Source organism: Lactuca sativa, chromosome 9, assembly GCF_002870075.4.
Source record: "Lactuca sativa cultivar Salinas chromosome 9, Lsat_Salinas_v11, whole genome shotgun sequence".
In the NCBI taxonomy this organism is placed as follows: domain Eukaryota; kingdom Viridiplantae; phylum Streptophyta; class Magnoliopsida; order Asterales; family Asteraceae; genus Lactuca; species Lactuca sativa.
The window spans coordinates 57,127,079-57,149,309 of NC_056631.2; the positions used below are offsets into that span (position 1 = coordinate 57,127,079).

The 22,231-nt window shown below is 34.7% G+C and overlaps 2 protein-coding genes across 4 annotated transcripts; both read left to right on the forward strand.

Annotated features, from left to right (window-relative positions):
* The first annotated feature begins 670 nt into the window (after window positions 1–670).
* Window positions 671–2,890, forward strand: LOC111911353 (pentatricopeptide repeat-containing protein At1g63330). The gene has a single exon (XM_023907143.3). The coding sequence runs from the start codon at window positions 900–902 to the stop codon at window positions 2,811–2,813; it is 1,914 nt and encodes a 637-aa protein (XP_023762911.1). The 5' UTR covers window positions 671–899; the 3' UTR covers window positions 2,814–2,890.
* A 14,871-nt stretch (window positions 2,891–17,761) lies between these two features.
* LOC111911352 (uncharacterized protein At5g43822) lies at window positions 17,762–19,963 on the forward strand. Of its 3 annotated transcripts, none has more exons than XM_042898743.2 (8): window positions 17,762–17,953; window positions 18,317–18,408; window positions 18,506–18,668; window positions 18,757–18,875; window positions 18,950–19,129; window positions 19,251–19,307; window positions 19,549–19,613; window positions 19,718–19,963. In XM_042898743.2, the coding sequence occupies exons 3-8, from the start codon at window positions 18,537–18,539 to the stop codon at window positions 19,759–19,761; spliced, it is 597 nt and encodes a 198-aa protein (XP_042754677.1). In that variant the 5' UTR covers window positions 17,762–17,953; window positions 18,317–18,408; window positions 18,506–18,536; the 3' UTR covers window positions 19,762–19,963. The 3 variants fall into 3 exon arrangements, with proteins under 3 accessions (XP_042754677.1, XP_023762909.1, XP_023762910.1); XM_023907141.3 differs by having other exon boundaries at window positions 18,342–18,408; XM_023907142.3 differs by lacking the exon at window positions 18,317–18,408 and having other exon boundaries at window positions 17,765–17,953; window positions 19,718–19,962.
* Window positions 19,964–22,231: the final 2,268 nt, after the last annotated feature.

Sequence of the window (22,231 nt, forward strand, 5' to 3'; positions counted from 1 at the left end):
TGCGTAGCAGCGCATCACACACACATGATTTCTGCATTGAGTGTTCTGGGATTGTACTATGATTTTATTACTGTTCGATGTTTCTTTTGAGACATGTTTATGATGGTTTATGAATTGATATGATATCGACAATGTTTTCAGTAAATGATTTTATAAATTACTTAATTAAAAACGAAATTTTTGGACTCGAAAATTGGAATGTTACAAACATGCTATCACCATTCCAACTGTACCGTTGTCATTACCACCACCACCCACCACTACCGCTGCAACTACCACCACCTCACCCATACGGCCATACCCCTACCGATATTACCGCCATAACCACCGTCGTCACCGTTACTGCTGTCACTACCACCACCCCAATCCTACCCCCACTACCACCATTATTGATTGTTGTTATCATCATCACCACTTCCACCACCATCACCACTTCTTCCATCGCCACCACCACCTTCGACACCCCATCATTGCCGCCACCACCACCCCACCCCGAGCCTAACGCCGCCCCACGATTTTCTAAATGTAAAAACTAATAAGAAAATACACATCTAAACATATTTTTTAATTTTCTAAAATAAATAATAAATAAGTTTATTAAACAAATTTTCTAAAATTCTAATGTACCACTTATATTATTTTTATAATAACAGAAAACGAAAAACAAAAATTTGCTTTTCCCTATCTAAACTCAACCAAAAGTTTTATCGAGAAAAATGGTTAACGCGACATCCCAAACACCCGTAAATCAGTGAGCGTTCGAGAGTGGATCAAAGCCATAGGTATCTGTGATCTTTCAATTGAATCAACAAGTTTTTTGATGATGTCCACTGTATGATTGCAAACCCTAAAACACGTTCAAGCATAGTCCAGCTCTTAAATGGCGATGGAAAACTTGCATGATGACGACGACGATTATGAATTGGCCTCCTTCTTTGAATCCGCTAGCTAATTTGCTTCATTCCGTTGTTGATTTCCCTATAATCGTATCGTTACTTCGAAACAGTCATCGTCGTTCTACGATTGCTCCGCTTCATTCTCTAAGGCATTGCGAGGAAATCGACCGAGAAAATGACCTTGCTCTATACGATGAATTGGTTTCCTTCAATAAATTTGCTCATCGCCAACCTCTCCCCTCCATTAAAGACTTCTGCAAGTTATTAACTCGTATCGTTAAGATGAATCACTACTCCGTTGTTATCTCACTTGTTCAACGGTTAGACGTGTTAGGAGTAAAATCCGACATTTATGCATTCAACATCGCCATCAACTGTTTCTGTCACCTAAACAGAGTAGATTTTGGCCTCTCTGTATTTGGTAAAGCCTTGAAACGTGGTTTCGAACCTGATTATGCTACATTCAACACTTTGATCAGGGGACTTTGTGCTGATGGCAGCCTTGATCAAGCACACAAACTGTTCGACCAAATGCTAGAGAGTGGCTTCAAGCCTAACATCGTAACTTATGGGACATTGATAAATGGGATGTGCAAATTGGGAAACACTACTGATGCTATTATCCTGCTCAGAAAGATAGAAGAAGAATCACCAGGCGTTATCATCTATAGCACCATCATACACACCCTTTGCAAAAACAGGCAAGTTACCCATGCTTTGCATCTTTTCCAAGAAATGACTGAGAAAGGCATAACCCCAAATGTTGTGACTTATCTCTGCTTGATGCAGGGGTTATGTAGTTCTGAATCACCTCAACTTGCCAAAAGATTGTTAGATGACATGTTAGCTCGAAACATCTCACCAAATTTGCAGGCTTTTAACGTGTTAATAAATGCATTATGTAAACTAGGGTTAGCAACCGAATCACATAATTTCCTTGCTTTCATGATTGAAAAAGGAATGCTTCCCAATACAACCACCTACAACACATTGATAAAAGGGTATTGTTTGATTCAAAGATTAGATAAAGCTAAGCACTTATTTAATTACATGAGTACACAAGGTTGTGATCATGATGTTGTTAGCTATAATGTTTTGATCAATGGATATTGTAAGAATCAAGAGATAGATGAAGGGTTAACACTACTAAAGAAAATGTCCAAACAAAAGATTGATCCTAATGTAGTTACATACACCACAATTATCCATGGTCTATGTCTTGTTTCCAAACTCGAGGACGCACTTGTAATTTTTCATAAAATGCAAGATTGTGGACACATTGCTAATGTTGTTACTTACAGTACTTTGATAGATACATTATGCAAACATGAAAGAGTTAATGAGGCTTTATATTTGTTTAAACTAATGGATGATACACATGTTCCACCTGATGTGTTTACTTTTACTAGCATCATTGATGGGTTGTGTAAAGTTGGGGAAATTGATGCTGCAAATGATTACTTTCTAGAACTTTCTTGTAGAGGGTTACAACCGAGTGTATGTACATATACTGCAATGATTGGTGGGTTTTGTAGGAATAGGAGATTAGATGAAGGAGAAGAGTTGTTTATGAAAATGGAGGAGAGTGGTTGTGTGGCAAATGTTCATACTTATACTGTTATGATCAATGGGTATTGTAGGAATGGGAAAGTTGATGAAGCAAATGAGTTGTTTGTTAAGATGAAGGAGAGTGGTTGTTTGCCAGATAGTTGTTTGATTAATAGTATTATTCAGGGGTTTCTTTTACAAAATGAGATGACAAAGGCGATTCAGTATGTTGACATTTTGAGGGAGAATGGGTTTTTGTTAGATGTGTATACGGAAGCTTTGTTGCAAAATTTTCAGTGTTGTGGGGTGTTAGAACATTCATCTAAGAAAGGGGTTGAGATTTTTTCTCAAGAGTGTAATGGTGAATGATATGTTGATAACTTGTAGTTACTTTAATATTCTTGATTGATGAGTTTTTATGTGTGTATGTGTGTATTTTTTTTTAATATTATGATATTCCAAAATGATCCATCTCAATGCGCATAACATTAAAACATAGCTCAAATCTATTATAATAAATGAATTTTTTTTTGTCATATGTCATACTCTCGCTTAATTTGTCAAATATCAGTTTGTGGTTATTTTGAATTAATTTATTTTTCACATGTTATTTTATGGGTTTATTTATTTTATTAAATTTCATATAATATTTTAATGTAATAATTACAATAAATATAGAATAAATGAATATCAATTTCATTAATGAACTTACCTTCTAATTTTAAAATTTTTATATTAAAGCTTATTAGTTTATTTATTTAAATTATTGTTTAAATTTAAAAGATAAAAAAACATTTCAGTTTTAATAATTAATTATTTTTCTTATTTTCTTATAAATTTATATTGTCCTTAAGATCTCTTAAGGTTATTATTGAATTTGGAAAAGTAATTTCTTAAAATGACTTAAGAGTTGCTAACAAATGTATTTTATTTTCCTAAATTTTTTTCACAACATTTGTAAAGCCATTTTTTTTTAGTTTAATTATATATTTATTTTTCTATAATGTTTTTAATACAATTGTTTTTAAACAAATCTATTTTGAAATTTCAAAGAAATACAACTTTCTTATTCGTTTTAACTAAAAGTTTATAAAAGATGTACAATTTTGTTAGTATAACGTTTTAAACTTATTTACATGTTCATATCTTACTTTAATGAAAGTATTTTTAAATGTTATAAAAAAATATAAAAATTTGTGTGTTTTCCATTCTAAAAAATATGTAAAAAGTTATAAAAAAAAAATCTATGAACCATTTTAAAAATTTTATAAAACGAGTTTAGAAAGGATTGTATGAAAGTAATAAAAGTTGTATGAAAAATGTTAGAAAAAAATATATTAAAAAGTTGTAAAAAAAGTTTAAAAGATTTATAAATACTTTGTTTAAAAACATTTTTATGAAAACTGTATAAAATTATATGAAAAAAGTTCAAAAAATCATAACCCAAGTTTAAAAATTTGTGTTAAAAAAACCTATAAAAGACTAAGAAAATAATAATAACTAGGGTTTGGACCTTCTGTGCGATGCTGCGGAAATCCCGTATGTTGAAAAACATGACGCGAAATGGATAGGATTTCTTAGTAGAAATTTTATCAATATAGTTTAAACCTTCAAACTGATGGGTTATGAGCACTACGTCATTCCTATGGAGTACATGCAACCCCTAAAGCTTTGGATCTAGTTTGTCTAATGAGCATGCAATAATCATCCAAAGTCATAAACCCTAGATCTAGCATACAATAATCAATATTATCATAATATAGGGTTTAGATCTTACCTTTGATTGTTATGTAGCAATAACAATCTATTCCTTCTTGTAATTGGCTTCTAAAAGCTTAGTGTCACAAGTGTCACACCTCTAATGGCTCACAAACACCAAGAGCAAGAGGATGACTTAGGAGGGAGAAGGAGGCACCAAAAACGTCCAAGAAACTCCAAGCAATGCTTAGCCGCGTTTTTGGGTGCCTTGGGGGTCTTTATATAGTGAGGCTATTAGGGTTTTGAACTAGGAAACCCTAATTTGACTGCTTAGGCCCTAAACAGCCCATGGACTCCCTCTTTAGAGGCCTTGGATGAATTCTCATGGGTTTCCCCATAGATTTCGTCCACTCCAACCTCTATGGAGTCCATTAGCCCAATATCCAACTATCACACGATTGACAGTTCTAGCCCCCTTTATTTAATTAATGTCTTTTAGCCACAAAATTAATTCATATTAATTCTTGACTAATATTAATTAAACAATATGATTTCTCTTTTTTTATTATTCATATAATATATTAATAAATCATTAATCTCTTTCTCCATAAATCATCCTATCAAGTTGCTTTGGTGAAGGCAACCCAAAAAGACCATGCTCATAATCGGGTCAAGTACATACCAAAATAGTTATGGACTTAGACACTAATCCAACAGTCTCCCACTTGGATAAGTCTAACAACTATTTTGCATATGACTTCAAACCTGATCAACAATTGTAGCTTTCAAAAGCCGCTGTCAACTCTGATCTTATCAGAAGCGTGTCCTTTAGATAAGGGATTATATATTCATCCATTCTAGATATCGTATGAACTGAGACATGGATTTTAATCATACTCTCTATTCATGTGTTGTTTCCCGATTTCCGATTTATGACAACTGACAACAGACTACAATTGAAGACATCAACTTAGTCCCGGCTTGGCCAAGCGCTTAGGGTGTCATCACTAAATCATCGAGGGGACCACATATATCGCTTTTATCCCATTTTGGGTAAAAGGAACGGATAAAATTCGACTCAATGCTTGCTTGTACTCACTCACTGAATCACACACAACAATATGTTTTATAACACCAAGTTATTGATGCGTTTACATATTATCAATGTGTAACCGACTCGCAAGATACAACTCACACATCTCGGTTTCAAGAATATAAGATATTATCGTCTCACCAATCACTCGTGATAAATCCATGAAGAGATCCAAGTGAGCGTGGGTTTAATCCAATGCTCAAATCATATTCATAAGCACTCATGAACGTTGCAACAAACATTTGCTATGTCTAATACACTTTAGGCAATCTACAAACCAATTCATGACAATCTTCTTTCATACCTACTCCCAAAGTATGAGCGACTGTGAAACGATCGAATAATCTTATTATTCAGGAAGTCAAAACATGCAAAGTGAAACACAAGAATAATTGAACCCAATATGGCCCCAAACTTTTGAGTATAAATAAAACTCCTTTTATTTAATCACCATATTGATTACACATTATTCATTATATAATTTTTTGGGTAATCAACTTATTACTTGAATTATAACAACAATTGTCCCATGCTCTTAGCATGCACACTATGTTTACCTATGGTCCTTACTTTTTGAAATAGTATAATTGAATAACATTTTCAATCACACTCATTTCACAATTCCCAATCCTTACCACAAGTTTGAGAATACCAAATTACTGTCACTTATAGAATATGTTAGATTTTAACATTTTATGTAACGATTCTTTCGTAATCTCATAGCGCCAAAGTCACAAAGACTTTGCCAATGAAATTACAAAGTCATCTATTGGAGATTGTTGCAAGACAATTCCATAGACATGAAGTCTCACATTCAAAGTACATTCCTTTGAACATCCTTCTTGCATAAAAGTTTCTAATCTACATAGAGATTCTTAAAGTCCAACTCCCAATATGGAAATAATTCCATATTTACCATATGACAACTCATTATTAATATAATCATATCTAATAATAATAAATTAATAATGTCAGTATAGTCCTTCCATTACCATACTTCCAACTGCTCATAAGCGACCAATCCTTAGCGAACCTTAGATTGTCCTCTTGACAGTTGATTAATCACCTTTAGTCATATCTGGTTCTAATCCTTTTTCCCTCTTAATGCCATAGGCATTTGGAAAATTTTAGAACACGCAAATATTATAGCATATGCAATCGATCCTATGTCTGAAGCATATGGGATACGATTCATAATGTCTTACATAAAGACGTGATACTTGACCAGTCTTTTGCTACAATATCTCTAGTTGCCATGTTCTCACAATTCGAACTATGAAGAGGGATGCCGTAATCATAATCGAATTTGAGAAAACAATCTAAATTTTATATGACTAAATTAAATAAAAAATCAATCCAAGCTTTTAGAACTGAAATGAAGTATAAAATTCTCTCCCTTATTTATAGCAAAACAACTTTTCAACCCTTGCAACTTTGCAAATTGAACCTTTTGTTTTCTATAATTAATATTGCTATCTCGCAATACTAACCATAATTATCATGCTTGATGTGTGTAAAACCCACTAGTTTTAAACCTACTTTTAATTATCAAATAACACACAAAAGGCAGTGAACCTATCAATTGTGGTATAGTTCAAGCAAGTAGGGTATCGAACACAGGGAACGGCAAATTAAGTAGTGAAAACTAATTTATCTAATTTAACTAATAAGTAGGGGTTTTCTCTAGTTTTATAAGACTAGAAACTTACTAATGATTACTTGTTAAACTAGAAAATGAAGACTTTGACTAGATTCAATAACGGAAAAGTACTTCTATTTAGTTCAACTTAATTGATCCTATGGTTGATTTCAAGGTAAAAGTGCAATGGATTAATTCTTTTGCTAGTTACCGATTCAATTGATTAGTTCCGTATTCACTTCATTAATCCTTAGCAAATAAATCAATTTAAACAATGGCCAGTTGTCTATTTCAATTAAATTTACTAGATATAATATTCGGGTTAAGTTAGACTTGCAATAGCTAATTAATTTATCTTTTAATTAACTTCTTGTTTAATGGTCATCTCACAAGCTTGCACATAAATTTACTTGATTTTCTTATTAATCCTAGTTTCATGTTCATTACACTAGACATATGACAAAAAGTGTTCACTAAGCATATGAGATTGATAACTAATAGATGTTCATGCTAATTAATTATCTCCCTATTAACAGAAAATCAATTATCATTCATACACAAGGTTCTTTAGCAAGCTAAAATAACTAAATTAACCAACATAGAATTAATCCTACCAAGAATCAAACCATATTACCAATTTCGTATCCCCAAATAGAAGTTTAAAGAATTTAGTTCATAACTAAGGTAAATAACAGCAAACAAATAAGTTCAAGTTGCTTAATCATGTTGACAAAACAAAAGAAATAAGTAGAATGGTGGAATTATGCCTTAATTACTTCCGGAATTGGATTCTAGCTTCCTTGGTCGACTTCTAGGGTTCTTCTGGCTTCTTATTTGCAGCTAAGCACTTCTGAATCGTCCCAGAACTTCTTTCTCTCGATCTGTGGAATTATCTTTAAATAAGCGGTCCGACTCGTCGAGTCAAGTGGTGACTCGTCGAGTCCCTCTCACATTCTACGTATTGCGATAACTATCTGGGATCCTGAGTCATTATCCTTCTGATTCCTCGACCGGACTCGTCGAGTAGATATATGACTCGACGAGTAGAAGCTTCTTTTTCAGTGTTTTCCTTCTTCATTCCACTCTCAATCTTCTAAACGCTTCTCTTGCTTCCTTTTGCTCCCGAGCTTCATCTTTGGACTGAAAAACATAATTTAACACTTTTAAGTACCTTTCATCCATAATATGCGATAATTTAGCTAATATATGAATAAAAAACTATACTAAATACACACTAAATATGCACATATCAATGCTCCCACTCACATGATGATTATATCTTTTCCAAGCATAACACTTATGCTCCCACTAGCTTTGAAACATATTCAGAAATTAGCTGGACTTCTAGAAACCAATACTTATTGACTTTATTTACAAAAGTTCATATTTCTGAAACCGAGACGCTTCGATAAGCCTTTATCTAAGCTTCTCGAACTCATACACCTTTCCTTAGATAACCTATATGTGTGTTTAAACAATTTTAGAACTTATAACAATAAGTCTAAAATGTTCAGACCCATTTGTCATTCCCCATAATTCGAACTATGAAGAGGGATGTCGTAATCATAATCTAATTTGAGAAATGCAAATTACATAATGCTATCTTCAAAATCTCTCTTAGTGAAAGCGTTTCCTCACAATCATTTTCATGAAGGATAGAAACCTTATGACACTCAGATTTTGTGGTGTATGTGTTCCTATCCATGTGAATTTGTCACAACCATAATCATAAGACAATAATTGTGACAAATCCAAAATCTTATGGATCGAACTTGTCCATTCTTAATTTCATGCCATCAAGGGTCCTACCATTGCTTCTAAGTTATTGAGCAGCTCAACCCTACCTTTCAATGTACTTTCCATTGATTAAGGTGCCTTGCCCCTATGTAACCTATTGAGAACTCATAGAACTCACATGCATAGTTGACCAAATTGGAATGGCACAGAAACAAGAATATGTCAACACGATAGGTTAGAAACCTCAAGTCGTGTGCTAGTAATTAACAACATGTTTACTTTCGATTAGTTCTTGAAACTTTTCAAGATCTTTAGACTCCCACTGACCTCTTGACATATTAGATTCTTTTATCAAGAAACATTTCTTGACAAAACAAATATTCAAGAGTTAGTGTGTGTCTATATCAAGACAAAACCTACACGGAATTTGGTACTAGTTGGTCTTTGTCTTATTCAAGACATCACAAAATGTGCATGTGTAAGAACATTCCTACTTAAGATTATGTCACTCAAGTCACAATCTTGGAGTATGACTCTAAGACTTGATTTTGGAATGAAGTATGATATATCTTATTGACTTAACCACTACAACAATTCTCGATTCCTCTTCTTAGCCAAACTAGTGCACTAAGGTGTCCTTAGAGGATGAATTGTAATATGGTTCCTACGATTACCAAGACGATCATAAAACACGATACAAAAGTACTCTCCCATCTTCTTAGATTGGAGAAACTTTTTATCTTTCTGCCGTCATTGATTCTACTTATTCATTCTGCCATTCATTGAAACTTTTCAATGATTCAGAATTACACTTAATCTTGTAAGTATAACAACATTTACTAGACTTTTAGTAAATAATGACGAATAATGTTATTGTTATTTATGGTGGACTTTACTAGCGCACAACATTGTGAACTCGATCTCCTAGTCCTTCACTTGACTCTTTGTCAAGGAATTAGCCTTAAAATTCCAAAGTACCAAGATTTCCATACATCACATGATTCAAATCATATGATTCCAAGCTTCTGTCCAATTGAAACTTCGGCGATGGGAATCTTTCCTTACTTATAAAATTACGACATTACCATAAATAACATAACTAAGAATCACATTCATTTAATATTGCTTATAACAGAAACACACAGACATCAATTTTCACAAATGCCATTGCAAGGAAATATAAATAAGACAAAATCAAATTTTATTTTATTGCGGAAAAATATATCCTTACAATGCAAATGAAAACTATGCTATTACATATTCCTAAGCATTTATCATAACTCTAAGCAGCAATTCAAAAATCCGATCATCGGATATATGCGATCGTAATCCATTTCTTCGCGATCAGACTCAGCTCGCTCCTTCCTATAAGCTTCCTTTCTTTTCTTTGATCTTTCAAAACATCAAAATGTAATCTTATCACATCATGTATTAAGAATCTCCAAATAGGAACTTAATGGAGTTAGATAGTGGATTTTTTACCTAAAGCAGAGTCATACATCTTGACTCTCCCATCTCTTAGATCTCTCAGGTAGTCAGGACAGCTTCGTAACCAATGCCCCTTCTTTTGGCAGTAGAAACATATGGACTCTTCTGGAATGGCACATGGGACTATCTCAGACTCATCCTTTCTTTTACGTAGAGAAAAATTTTCTGGACTTCCAATGTTGCCATTAACCGTAGAAGGTTGGGATATTGATTTATCAGACCAAAGTTCTCGACCAGTGTGCCAAATCATTTTTTATTCAGCAGCAATAAGCAAATAAGTCAAATCAATAAGGGTCATGTCGTGGTCCATCATATAGTACTCTCTAACGAACTTACCATATGATTCGGGAAGTGATTGAAGAACCAAGTCAACAACCAACTTCCTTAAGACATCGACACCCAACATCCTTAACTTGTCAATGTGTGACTTCATCTTTAAGACGTGTGCACAAACAGACTTTCCATCTTTGTGTCTTATTGCCAATAGGGCTTGAGTGACCTTGAACTTTTCAAGTCTTCGAACACATGGGTCAGGGATAATTATTGGAGGAGGTGGAGGAAGTGAAGCATGATTTCCATTTCCACAATCCAATCGTGGAACATCATCTTCACGTGGAAAACTTTTTCCAACGGATTCAGGAAGACCATAGTTGTCAGACTTTGACATCTATAAAACGGGAGAAAAATTCAAGTTGGTTGATTGAGTGATATTAAGGCTAGGACCCAACACAATATTCTACAAACTGGAACAGGGATGTCGTAATCCAATTTGTAGAATATTTGAAGGTAGGTAGAGGATTTACCAATTTCCACCATGAAAAACGAAAAAGAAGGTTAAGTTTTAAATGTATTGGAAACTCCTAGATCTTTTTAGATTCATTGAACTTTTCAATGGCATGTTTAAATCTCGATACGCCCCTCGATTTGTGACTGGGATGCCGAGGATCACAAAACAGGGTGTGAATAACCATGCAAACATATATGGTGTCCCCAATGTTACAATCACCTATTCGATGTGTCGGTTAACCACACACGCTCCACCGAACTATGACAAACATCGATTCACCCTTTTTCACCTTTAATTAGAGCCCAATTAGTGTGCCGGTTAACCACACACGCTCCACTAACATCTTAGCAAAGGTACAAAGTGTAATTTCATGGAATTGCATCAATTCACTTTTGCCTAAAGTAACTAAGATTGGGAATTTTTTGTAAAACATTTAGTTACTTTAACATTCATTATACTTTTAATGAGGAGAGGGTTTGCCCTATCCTACCCGTTCGGCTAACGACCCTCCACCAATTAAGGAAGCGGTTAGTGAGAGTGGACACCCATTAAACGGTCATTTTATAGGCCATAACCTTATACCCCCTTATAGATCAGCTTCGTGAATGAGACCTACTAACGGTAAGGCTAGCAGTTTAAGTTATACATATATAATATTAGACTTTTAATGTTATATATAGTATAAGGGTGTATTTTACATTTTTAAAATACTAGGTGATTTAATTTTATAAATTACACTTTTAATTTAATTAAATATAAACCATATCATTATGGATTTATTAACTCTCTTTTAATTATACTTTTAATTAACTTAATAAAACTATAAGGGTGTAATTTGAACTTTTCAAAACTAGGGTTTTAGAATTTAAAATTTCAAAATTAAACTTTTAATCATCTTCACGTGGAAAACTTTTTCCAACGGATTCAGGAAGACCATAGTTGTCAGACTTTGACATCTATAAAACGGGAGAAAAATTCAAGCTAGTTGATTGAGTCCTTAATAAAACACCCAAATGAGATATTAAGGCTAGGACCCAACACAATATTCTACAAACTGGAAGAGGGATGTCGTAATCCAATTTGTAGAATATTTGAAGGTAGGTAGAGGATTTACCAATTTCCACCATGAAAAACGAAAAAGAAGGTTAAATTTTAAATGTATTGGAAACTCCTAGATCTTTTAATCAAAAATTTAAATTCCAAAACTTGAGGGAAAGTTTTGAAACTTTTCAAAACTATCTAGATCAAATTACAAATAATTAAAATTAATCAAATAATTGGTAATTATCTAAATTTGACCTAATTCAATTTCTTACTAGATAATTCAAAACAAAATTAAAAATAATTAATATTTATCTTATAAAACAAGTAATTATCTTAATTTTGACAATTATCTTCTATTTTGGTAGGGATAATCACCAAATATTGATAAAATTTGGATTTTATTAATGAAAAATGTTTTTGGTAATCATCCCACAGCAAAATAGGTCAAAATACCGAAATATCCTTTGTCTGACCTCGGGACTCACCGAGTCAGGGACTGGACTCACCGAGTCAGCCTAACTCGCCGAGTTCACCAACTGACTCGCCGAGTCAGTTAGGCAAAGGACCAAAAACTTCGATTTTCAGGCAATGAATGATTAAACAAGCATTAAATGCATCAAACAAACAGCCTAGGATCTGATACCACTGATGGGTTATGAGCACTACATCATTTGTAACACCTAAAGTTTTGAAGGCCAAGAAAGGAAAGAAAACCCTAACTTTAAGGGGAGACTCGGCGAGTCCAAGGAGGAACTTGGCGAGTCTGAGCGGGATCTGGGTCGAGGAGTAAGTGACCGACTCAGCGAGTCGGGCAAGGAGACTCGGCGAGTCAGGTCTGTTCGAGGAAAACCCTAAATTCGGGACTTGGACCTTATTTAAGTGCCTCATTCTCTTCTCTAGGGTTCCTTTACTGCCTCTTTAACCCTGAATACCAAACCCTAGCCGCCATATCCATTGTTGAGCCAATTATTGCCTTGAAGAGTGCACTAAAGCTTGGAAAAGGAAGAAGGGTCTTGAGGGTGCAAGAAAGGGGCTATAGATCTGGGATTGGGAAGATATTTCTGAACATTTGAAGGTATTAAGTCGTTTCCCTCCCTTTAGATCTATTTTGGTTGTGAGTTTTGGGGCTTTTTAGCCATGATTAAGTTGTCCATTTGAGTTAGAAGCCGGATCTAGAGTTGCTACTTCAGATCTAAGCATATTTTGGTCTTGGAAAGCATAAAGTATCAGCCCTTGAGTTGATTATGAAGCCTTTTTGCCTTAAACCATAGTTTATGGTGTATTTAGCCTAGATCTCCTTCTCTACACATAAAGTTTGCAACTTTACGTGAGGAATAGGCTTGGGGAGGGTAGATCTACAGTTTGGAGCCCATGCATGACTCAAAAGTCCTCTGCATGTATGTAGATATGAATGGACTCGGCGAGTAGTATGAAGGTTAGGAGGAACTCAACGAGTGGGATGAACAGCTCGTCGAGCCGGATGATTTAGGCAGGAACTCGGCGAGTTTGAAGAACAACTCGGCGAGTTGGTTGAAGATTGCCTTGGACTCGGCGAGTCTGTTCTTGGACTCGGCGAGTCAGGTCGTGAAACCCCAAACCCTTCGAGTTGAGACTCGAATCAGTGAGTCGAGTGGAGACTCGGTGAGTTGGATAGGTCAGGACTCGGAAATCGGTAGACTCGGCGAGTCATGGACTGACTCGGCGAGTCGAGTCGCAAAGAGAAGGACTCTGAACATATGAACTTGGCGAGTCAATAGGGTGACTCGGCGAGTAGGGTTGACCTGGAAGGTTGACTTTGACCAGGACTTTGACTTTGACCAGAGTTGACTTGGTTGTCTTTCGGGGGTGGTCAGTTAGACTCAGTGTTGCATTAATATTGGTAGCTCGGGGAGCGAGTGGAGCAGGAGTTCAGAGAGTTGTCGGGCAGCAACTAGTGGGTTCATCAGCCAGTGCAGGTGAGTTTCCCTTTGTATGAATGGGTCTACGACCACAATTCCGGCCCATGTAGTTATGAGTAGAAGACCTGGGGATTAGCCCTAGGCACAGAATGCTAGTATGGTATTCGGGACGAGGTCCAATGATAGAGGGCAGGTGCCCAATGAATGGTTTATGTGATAGTTTATACTTGTTGTCTGTGTGATACTCGTATGTGCCTGGTAGGGAGGTGAGTGTGGGCGAGGTCCCATATCACACCAATAGCAGAGTGTGGATGGTGTTCCACATCTCAGTAGCAGCAGATCAGGGGTGTGGCCCAAGTTAGGGAAGAAGTGAGGGTGGGCTGGGCCCGTACCTCACTATCAGCAGGAGTATGGACGCGGTTCCATGACTCATCAGTAGCAGGACAAGGGCGGGGCCCAAAGATAGGCGAGGCCTTAGGACAAGATCCGTTAGTATGTGTTTAGCTTATGTGATGTGATGTGATATGTTTATGTGCTATTATATGTTAGTGGGCGAGGCCCTGTGACAGGCGAGGCCTAAGTGAAACAGATCTGTATCCGAGCGGGGCTCGAAGCCAGGCGGGGCCTGGAGCGGCGGGGCCGTTGTAGCGGGCGAGGCCCGAGGTAGGGGGCGTGGCCCAGTATGTGCAGTATGTGGTTATGCATGGTATGTGGTAGGGTGGGGAACTCTGATAATGAACATGTGTTTTGGAAATTAATACTCTGATTATAATTGGATTGATGATTTTGCTTTAAGTAATGTTTTATTAAAAAGAAAATTTTTAGTCTTGAATTTTGGGATGTTACATCGTTCCTATGGTGTACATGCAAACCCTAAAGCTTTGGATCTAGTTTGTCTAATGAACATGCAATAATCATCCAAAGCCATAAACCCTAGATCTAGCATACAATAATCAATATTATCATAATATAGGGTTTAGATCTTACATTTGATTGTTATGTAGCAATAACAATCTATTCCTTCTTGTAATTGGCTTATGAAAGCTTAGTGTCATAATTATCACACCTCTAATGGCTCACAAACACAAAGAGCAAGAGGATGACTTCGGAGACGAGAAGGAGGCACCAAAAACGTCCAAGAAACTCCAAGGAATTCTTAGCCGTGTTTTTGGGTGACCTAGGGGTCTTTATATAGTGAGGCTATTAGGGTTTTGAACTAGGAAACCCTAATCTGACTGCTTAGGCCCTAAGCAGCCCATGGAATCCCTCCTTAGAGGCCTTGGACGAATTTTCATGGGTTTCCACATAGATTTCGTCCACTCCAACCTCTATGGAGTCCATTAGCCCAATATCCAACTATCACACAATTGACAGTTCTAGCCCCCTTTATTTAATTAATGTCTTTTAGCCACAAAATTAATTATTATTAATTCTTGAATAATATTAATTAAACAATATGATTTCTCTTTTTATATTATTCATACTCATAATTAATCTCTTTCTCCACAAATCATCCTATCAAGTTGCTTTGGTGAAGGCAACCCAAAAGGACCATGCTCACAATCGGGTCAAGTACATACCAAAATAGTTATGGACTTAGACACTAATCCAACACAAACGTGTTTAGATTGTAACTTTTTTTATAAGATTTCGAACCAAACAATTATGTATGGAGGAAGCACACAAAAATACAGGAAAACTATAACGTGACAGTGGCATATGTGGTATGGACTCTGATTACCTATGTGCTTTGACTCGTCTTCGCAATACTATTCCAGGATTCGACTGTAGTGGTTTCACTAATAAGGACATCCCCCCCCCCCCCAAAAAAAAATCCCAGAAAGCATTGGCGTATGCCATTTTTAGCAAAATCACCAAAGATATGAAAGTCGACTTCGACATGACTGTTAGACAGAAAGCAATTTTTGATTGTCTTCGAGCACCTCACGCTCAAGATTTTTTGCTAACTATCCATATTGATGGCCTCGGCCAACATATGTCTCCTGTAGAGTACCGAACTATCCTTCGTTACCGCATCATGATTCATCTATTCCCAATTGACGAGATATGCCTAGTTTGTCGCAAGGCAAGTTTGGACACTTTTGGGGAACATGCGGTTCGTTGTAGAGAGCTCACTGGTTTCAAGTACCGACATGATGTGGTTAGGAATGTCCTCTTTGATGTTTGTCGTCGTGCTGATACTTCTGTAAAGAAAGAAGCACCAGTGAACTTTTTGACAGACTCGTATAATGGAAGATCCACACTTAGGTCGACTGACATTTTTGTTCTTTGGATGGATAGGAGGGAAGCACGCTTGTGTGGATCTTACTGGGGTCTCTCCTCTCGTCGGTATGAGGAGCGGGGGTTTCACAGCCTGACATGCCGCTTTGAAAGCCGTTGTGTGCAAAGTGGCAAAGCACGAGAATGCATGTATAGAAAATCAACATATGTTTATACCTTTTGCATTTGATACTTTTGGATTTCTCGCGCCAGAGGCAGAAGAGCTCCTCAACAGAGTCCAACAGGTCATGCATTCTGATGTTATATCTCCCAGCTCCACAAATGTTTTGTTCATAAAACACCACGCGAACTTTCTCCCAAAAACAACAGAATATTTGACTATCGCCTTCGATCGGGTCTTGGGAAGCCGAAATCCATTTCTCGGCTAGCTTTTATTCTTCCTCTTTTGTCCATGGGACCTTTTCTTGGGTAGTGTTGGGTCAAACCGTTTTTTAATTTTTTCTTTTTAGGTTGGGGTGGTGGTGAATGTTGAGTTTCCGAAACAAAATCTAGCGAATGAGGGGGTTGTGATGGTTGTAGTTAGAATTGTTGTTGTTGGAATTGTTGGAAAGCTTGGTATTGTTGAAGTTGTTGTTGTTGGAAGGCCGGGAAAACTTGATATTGTTGTTGGAAAAGTGTTGTTTATTGGATAAGGAAACCGGTTTGGGGCAAATTGACAAAGCCACCTTTAGGTGATTCCATGGTCGGAAATTGGTGAATGGTTGTATCTAACGCAAAAGTGCTATTAGGTTTGTGATTTCTAAAGTTTGGGGGGGAGGGGGGGTGTTTTGGTTGGGATCAATTTTTGATTGATATGAAATTGTTGTGTGTGTATTGTGTATAGAGAAAAAAAAGAATGATGTAAAAATGAATGTAAAAATGTGGTATTTATAGATACAAATAGAAGTTAGATTTGTTTTAAAAAAAAATTGTTTAAAAAATGTAGCCGTTCAACGACTACTTCTTTTCCTCTTCTCCCATTTGCCGTTCTCCATCGTCCTCCCAAGCACGAGGCTCAATGAACACGACCGACCACGAGAACCTGGGGTGGTGTGGACGGACCACTATCATGGCCACGTAGACCACGAACTGGCTCGTTGCCAGTATACCGGAAGGTCTAAGAGAAGAAAAACAACGACGCCAAATCAGAAGGTAGATTCAGAATGTTTGAGTTTTGCTTTTGTTTCTTCATCGATCGTTCCAGCGATAGAGTAATGCTCGCCGGAACCGAGCAATTCAATGCCGAATCAACGTTCCAAACTTGTAGAAGCATCCCCAGTCCCCTTCATCTTAGGTTTGTTTGTTTGTTTTTTTTTTTTTTTTTTTTTTTTTTTTTTTTTAATCTCAACTTGTAAGAGGTTTTACCTTTTGTGGTTGTTAGGTGTAGAGTAACTACCTACGTAATTTGATGGTATGATCTATCTTTCTCCCTCTTTGTTTAAGTACATCTAGTAAACATTATATATGCCAAATACAACTTTTTTTGGAACTTTTGAGATTTTATTTGAAAAAAAAGTACTACCAGCGGGGAGCTGGCAATTAAAACTAGAAAGCGTAATTTAGCAACATTATGAACTAAATCATCAAATTAGAAGCACGAGAGTATTTTTTTTTTTTTGGCTGATATAGGCTATAGCAACATACTTTTCCATCTATTTCCTTTTTATAAAAAACATAGTAGATTAGTAGCCTTAAGTTTTAACCCCAAAACTCAGATACAAGCATTCACTTGTCTCCTTGAGTGATTCGTGCCATGATACAACACTCTAATCGACGCCGTTTTGATCCTTCTAAAGAGCATTTCCCTTCGACAGAGCCCTAACCTGCGACTGCTACAACATTTAGGTAAGTGGTTGTACTGTTAAAAAAAATGGTATAATTTCTAAGTTTGGCTTTTAATTTTAACACTTCTGATTGAGGCATGATGTCTCAGTTCTTGATCCCTTACATGCATCATATCCCAATTTTCTTGTTCTTTATATGCCTACGCAGGGACACTGTTCGAATTTCGATCATTGGTTTAATTGCTTAATCTGGGCATGTTTTTATTCAATTTAATTGCTACTGACTATACTGATTTATGAAGAATATGTTCTTTTTGGGTTTTGATGCTCCAAATTGGTGTGCTTTGTGTTCATAAGGCTTTAACTTTCATTCTTAATAATCCGAGTGGACACCACACCATGTGTTTGTGTATATGCCTGACAGAGCTATGAACCCCTCATTCTTCCAGATGTTCATACCGGTTATCATGAAGATACTTGGGGTTGAGATTATGACATGTTTACCAAAATTTTGAGGTTAACAACACATTAAACTGTAAACCCAAAATAAATAGGTAAACTTTTAACACGAGTATCAACAGACACTAATCGTGTGTATCTTGCTGGAATATAGGCAAGAATTTGTGTTTTAGATTTGGTTAACAATGGAGGCAACAGTGAAAAAGTTTCAGCAGAAATTTAAGAGGGTGAAAGATGACATGGATAAATGGGACGACCTCCATGCTCGATTAGTGTCACAGTTCAGAAATGCTTCTTCCATTATTGGAAGGTTACAGGTCCTTCACATTCCAATTTCCACATACATAGATTCAATCTCTTGATTAATTCTTATCGATTTTATTTCCTTTTTTACCCTCTTATCAGTTGCTTGAAAGTCCCAAAAACTATGGCTCCCTAAAAAACCTTGATAACATTAAAAATACCATCTTCACAAAACAGATGGAATCCCTTCAGAAGATATTGCTTTCAATGACTAAAACTCTGTAAGTCTATAATAATCCATAATCCTAGTTAATTTATATTTAGCTTAATAATTTTCATATCTTGATGTTTTCAGGGAGGAATTAAATGGTGTTGTTTTTTCTCTTGCAAAAACTGTTCGTGATGCTAAACAGCAAGTGAAAGGTGGTTCTGTTCAGCTTTCAATGAAGCAATTACATCAAAGAATTGGTGTAAAACCAAGTATTGCAGATTGCTTAGAAGGGCTTCGAATTCTACATGAGATGTATCAATCAGAGTATGAATCTATACATACATTATTAATAAATTTAATATTATCAGATATTTTTAATCCTACCATATTATTTTATAATTGGAAATAATATACAGAGGTAGTTTTTTTTAATCAAATGGTGTAGGTATGTGCTTAAATCATCCGTGACATCAGCGCTTGTTAGCCTTGCCTTGAAACCAAGGTATACTTTTGTTACACAAAACTGGACAAGGGCATTTATGTCTTTTGCACAAAGGTCCCAGTCCCACCTTTTTAGATGAGACAAAGAATAAAAATGATTCTCCGATACTACCATTGACATATGTCACAGTCTTAGCTCAATGTATGCCAGATGCAGTACAAGACCATTATGTTCTGAAAAAATTATTTGTAGTACTTGAAGAAAAATTTATATTTATAATTTTTTTTAATGTTCATTGTAGTGTTGGTGATTTACAAAGTCTCGAGCGACTTTTGGTAGATCAACCGAATATCCCGAATGAAGAAGGTAAATAATAAAGTTTTTGAATTTTGAAAGAATGATTGTTTGTTATTACTCTTTTATCTTTGTTTTTGAAGTGCGTATTTAGTTTAATTGGTGTTTTTGTGCAGTGCAATCCATATATGATGTCATATTTGCTGAAGAAATGTGTTGATGGGGGAGAATGTGAAATTAAGGGTTTAGGTGTAGCCGTATAGGACATCAAATCTTCTTTGTTTTATTTTAGTTAAAATGTTAGGGTTTATCAAGAAACTATTTTTTCTACTAATATTGTTTAAACAACAATTTCAAGAAAAAAAATTATGTGTATGTTCAATAATTTGTTTGTTTAGTGTTTTTAGCTTTAAGGAAAAAATTTGAATCAAAGAAAAAGTTTTGTTTGAAAGTTAGCACTTAAATTTTTTATTTTAAACAAAACGTTGTTAACCTGGAAGCTACTTCAAATAACATTTGACAGTTTTTTGTTTTCATGTTTACATTTTACACATTTCAAAAGTTTACAACTATTTTTACTGAACAAGTCTACACAAATAAATATTATAACTTTCAACGAACGATTGATTTTGACAAAAATGTTGATATTACATCCAAATGCGCAATTGAGGCGTCTACATATGTTTATATTTTATTTAATCTTAGTTATAAACTTACAATTACTTGAATATACAAATAATTAATATTAATATTTTGTTTTATTAGAACTTATATTATTAGTGAACATATACTTTATTGAAGTTATATTATTATTGAACATGGAATGATCGGTTGCACAACTACCATATGCCCTTGTCTCTTCGTCAAAACCATGTGAATATAATCTAAATATTTTTTCCAATTGTAAGATGCTCTTAAGTAATTGTTAAAAGTTTCAGTAGAGTAAAACTTAATGAAATGATTAAACTAAAACAAAATTAAATAAAGTTTAGGGCTAATGTCATAAAAACCCTCAAGTTTTCAGGGTTTTGTTGGTTTTGTCCAAAATTGAATTTTATGTTCGTTTTTACCCTAACATTTTCCAAAAAATGTTCGGTTTTACCCATTTACCGGTGATAACAGGTTACCATTATATTAACTTCGCAAAAAAAAACCCCTTAAGTTTACAGTTTTTTAACGTTTTTACTCTTAAGTTTATAATTTTTTTTTACACTTTTACCCTATGTATTTTTTTTTTCATATTATACGTATTCAAACAGAAAAATCATATGAATATGTATATTATGAAAAAATATATACTTGGGGTAAAAGTGTAAAAAAATTATAAACTTAAGGGTAAAAACGCAAACAAATGGTAAACTTAAGGGTTTTTTTTTGCGAAATTAATATAATGATAACTTGGAAAACCTGTTATCACCGGTAAAAGGGTAAAACCGAACATTTTTTCGAAAATGTTTGGGTAAAAACGGACATAAATTTCAACTTTGGGCAAAACCGACAAAACCCTGAAAACTTGATGGTTTTTATGACATTAACCCTAAAGTTTAATGACTAACCACTACAATTAAATAATAAACAACTTAATCTTGCAAAATTACTAATAGTTGTTAAACGATGGCATTAACATGGACCTATTGGATACACTAATACACATAAACATAAATAGTATATATAGGTTCAGGTTCATTTGAGACCATTCTAATTTTGTGAGACCGTGAGACCAAATCTAAAAATAATTTTAAAATGCAAAATAAACGGAAAAATCCAAAAATTCTTTTTTTAAATATTATTTTCGGAACTTGAATTAACTAAAAAAAATAAAAAAATAAAAAAAAATCCCGTTTTTTTTTTGAAAAATACGTGAAATATTCTAAATAGAATATTACACTTACATATTCTAAAAAATAATTTTAAAATGCAAAATAAATGGAAAAATCTAAAAATTCTTTTTAATATTATTTTCGGAATTTGAATTAACTAAAAAAATAAAATAATAAAAAAAAATCTTTTTTTTTTTTGAAAAATACGTGAAATATTCTAAATAGAATATTACACTGTACATATTCTAAAAATAATTTTAAAATGCAAAATAAATGTAAAAATCAAAAAATTCTTTTTTTAAATATTATTTTCGGAACTTGAATTAACTAAAAAAAATAAAAAAAATGAGTCTCACGGTCTCACAAAATTAGGCCGTCTCACATGAACCTAACCCTATATATATATATATATATATATATATATATATATATATATATATATATATATATATATATATATATATATATATATATATAGAGAGAGAGAGAGAGAGAGAGTTAGGTTCAAATGTTTTTGACAACTATTGTGTGACTGAATGCACCAATAGGAATTGAGGAATAATTAAATAATTAAAAAAAATTGAATAAGGGTAATTATGTAACTTTAGAATGATAGTTAAAATAAAATCCCTTAATTAATGGGAATCACCATAAAAATCTCTTTGACCAACTACTTAACCCTAGCCCTAAATCTAACTCATCATCGTTTCTAATCCACGTCTTCTGCTTCTCACCACCAAAATCTTCCCTTACACGGAGGAGGAACCACTCGACCTTTTCGACCATCTACCAGACTCTCTCCTCCTCTTGGTCTTCAACAAGATCGGTGATGTCAAGGCTTTAGGTCGTTGTTGCGTTGTTTCCAAGCGA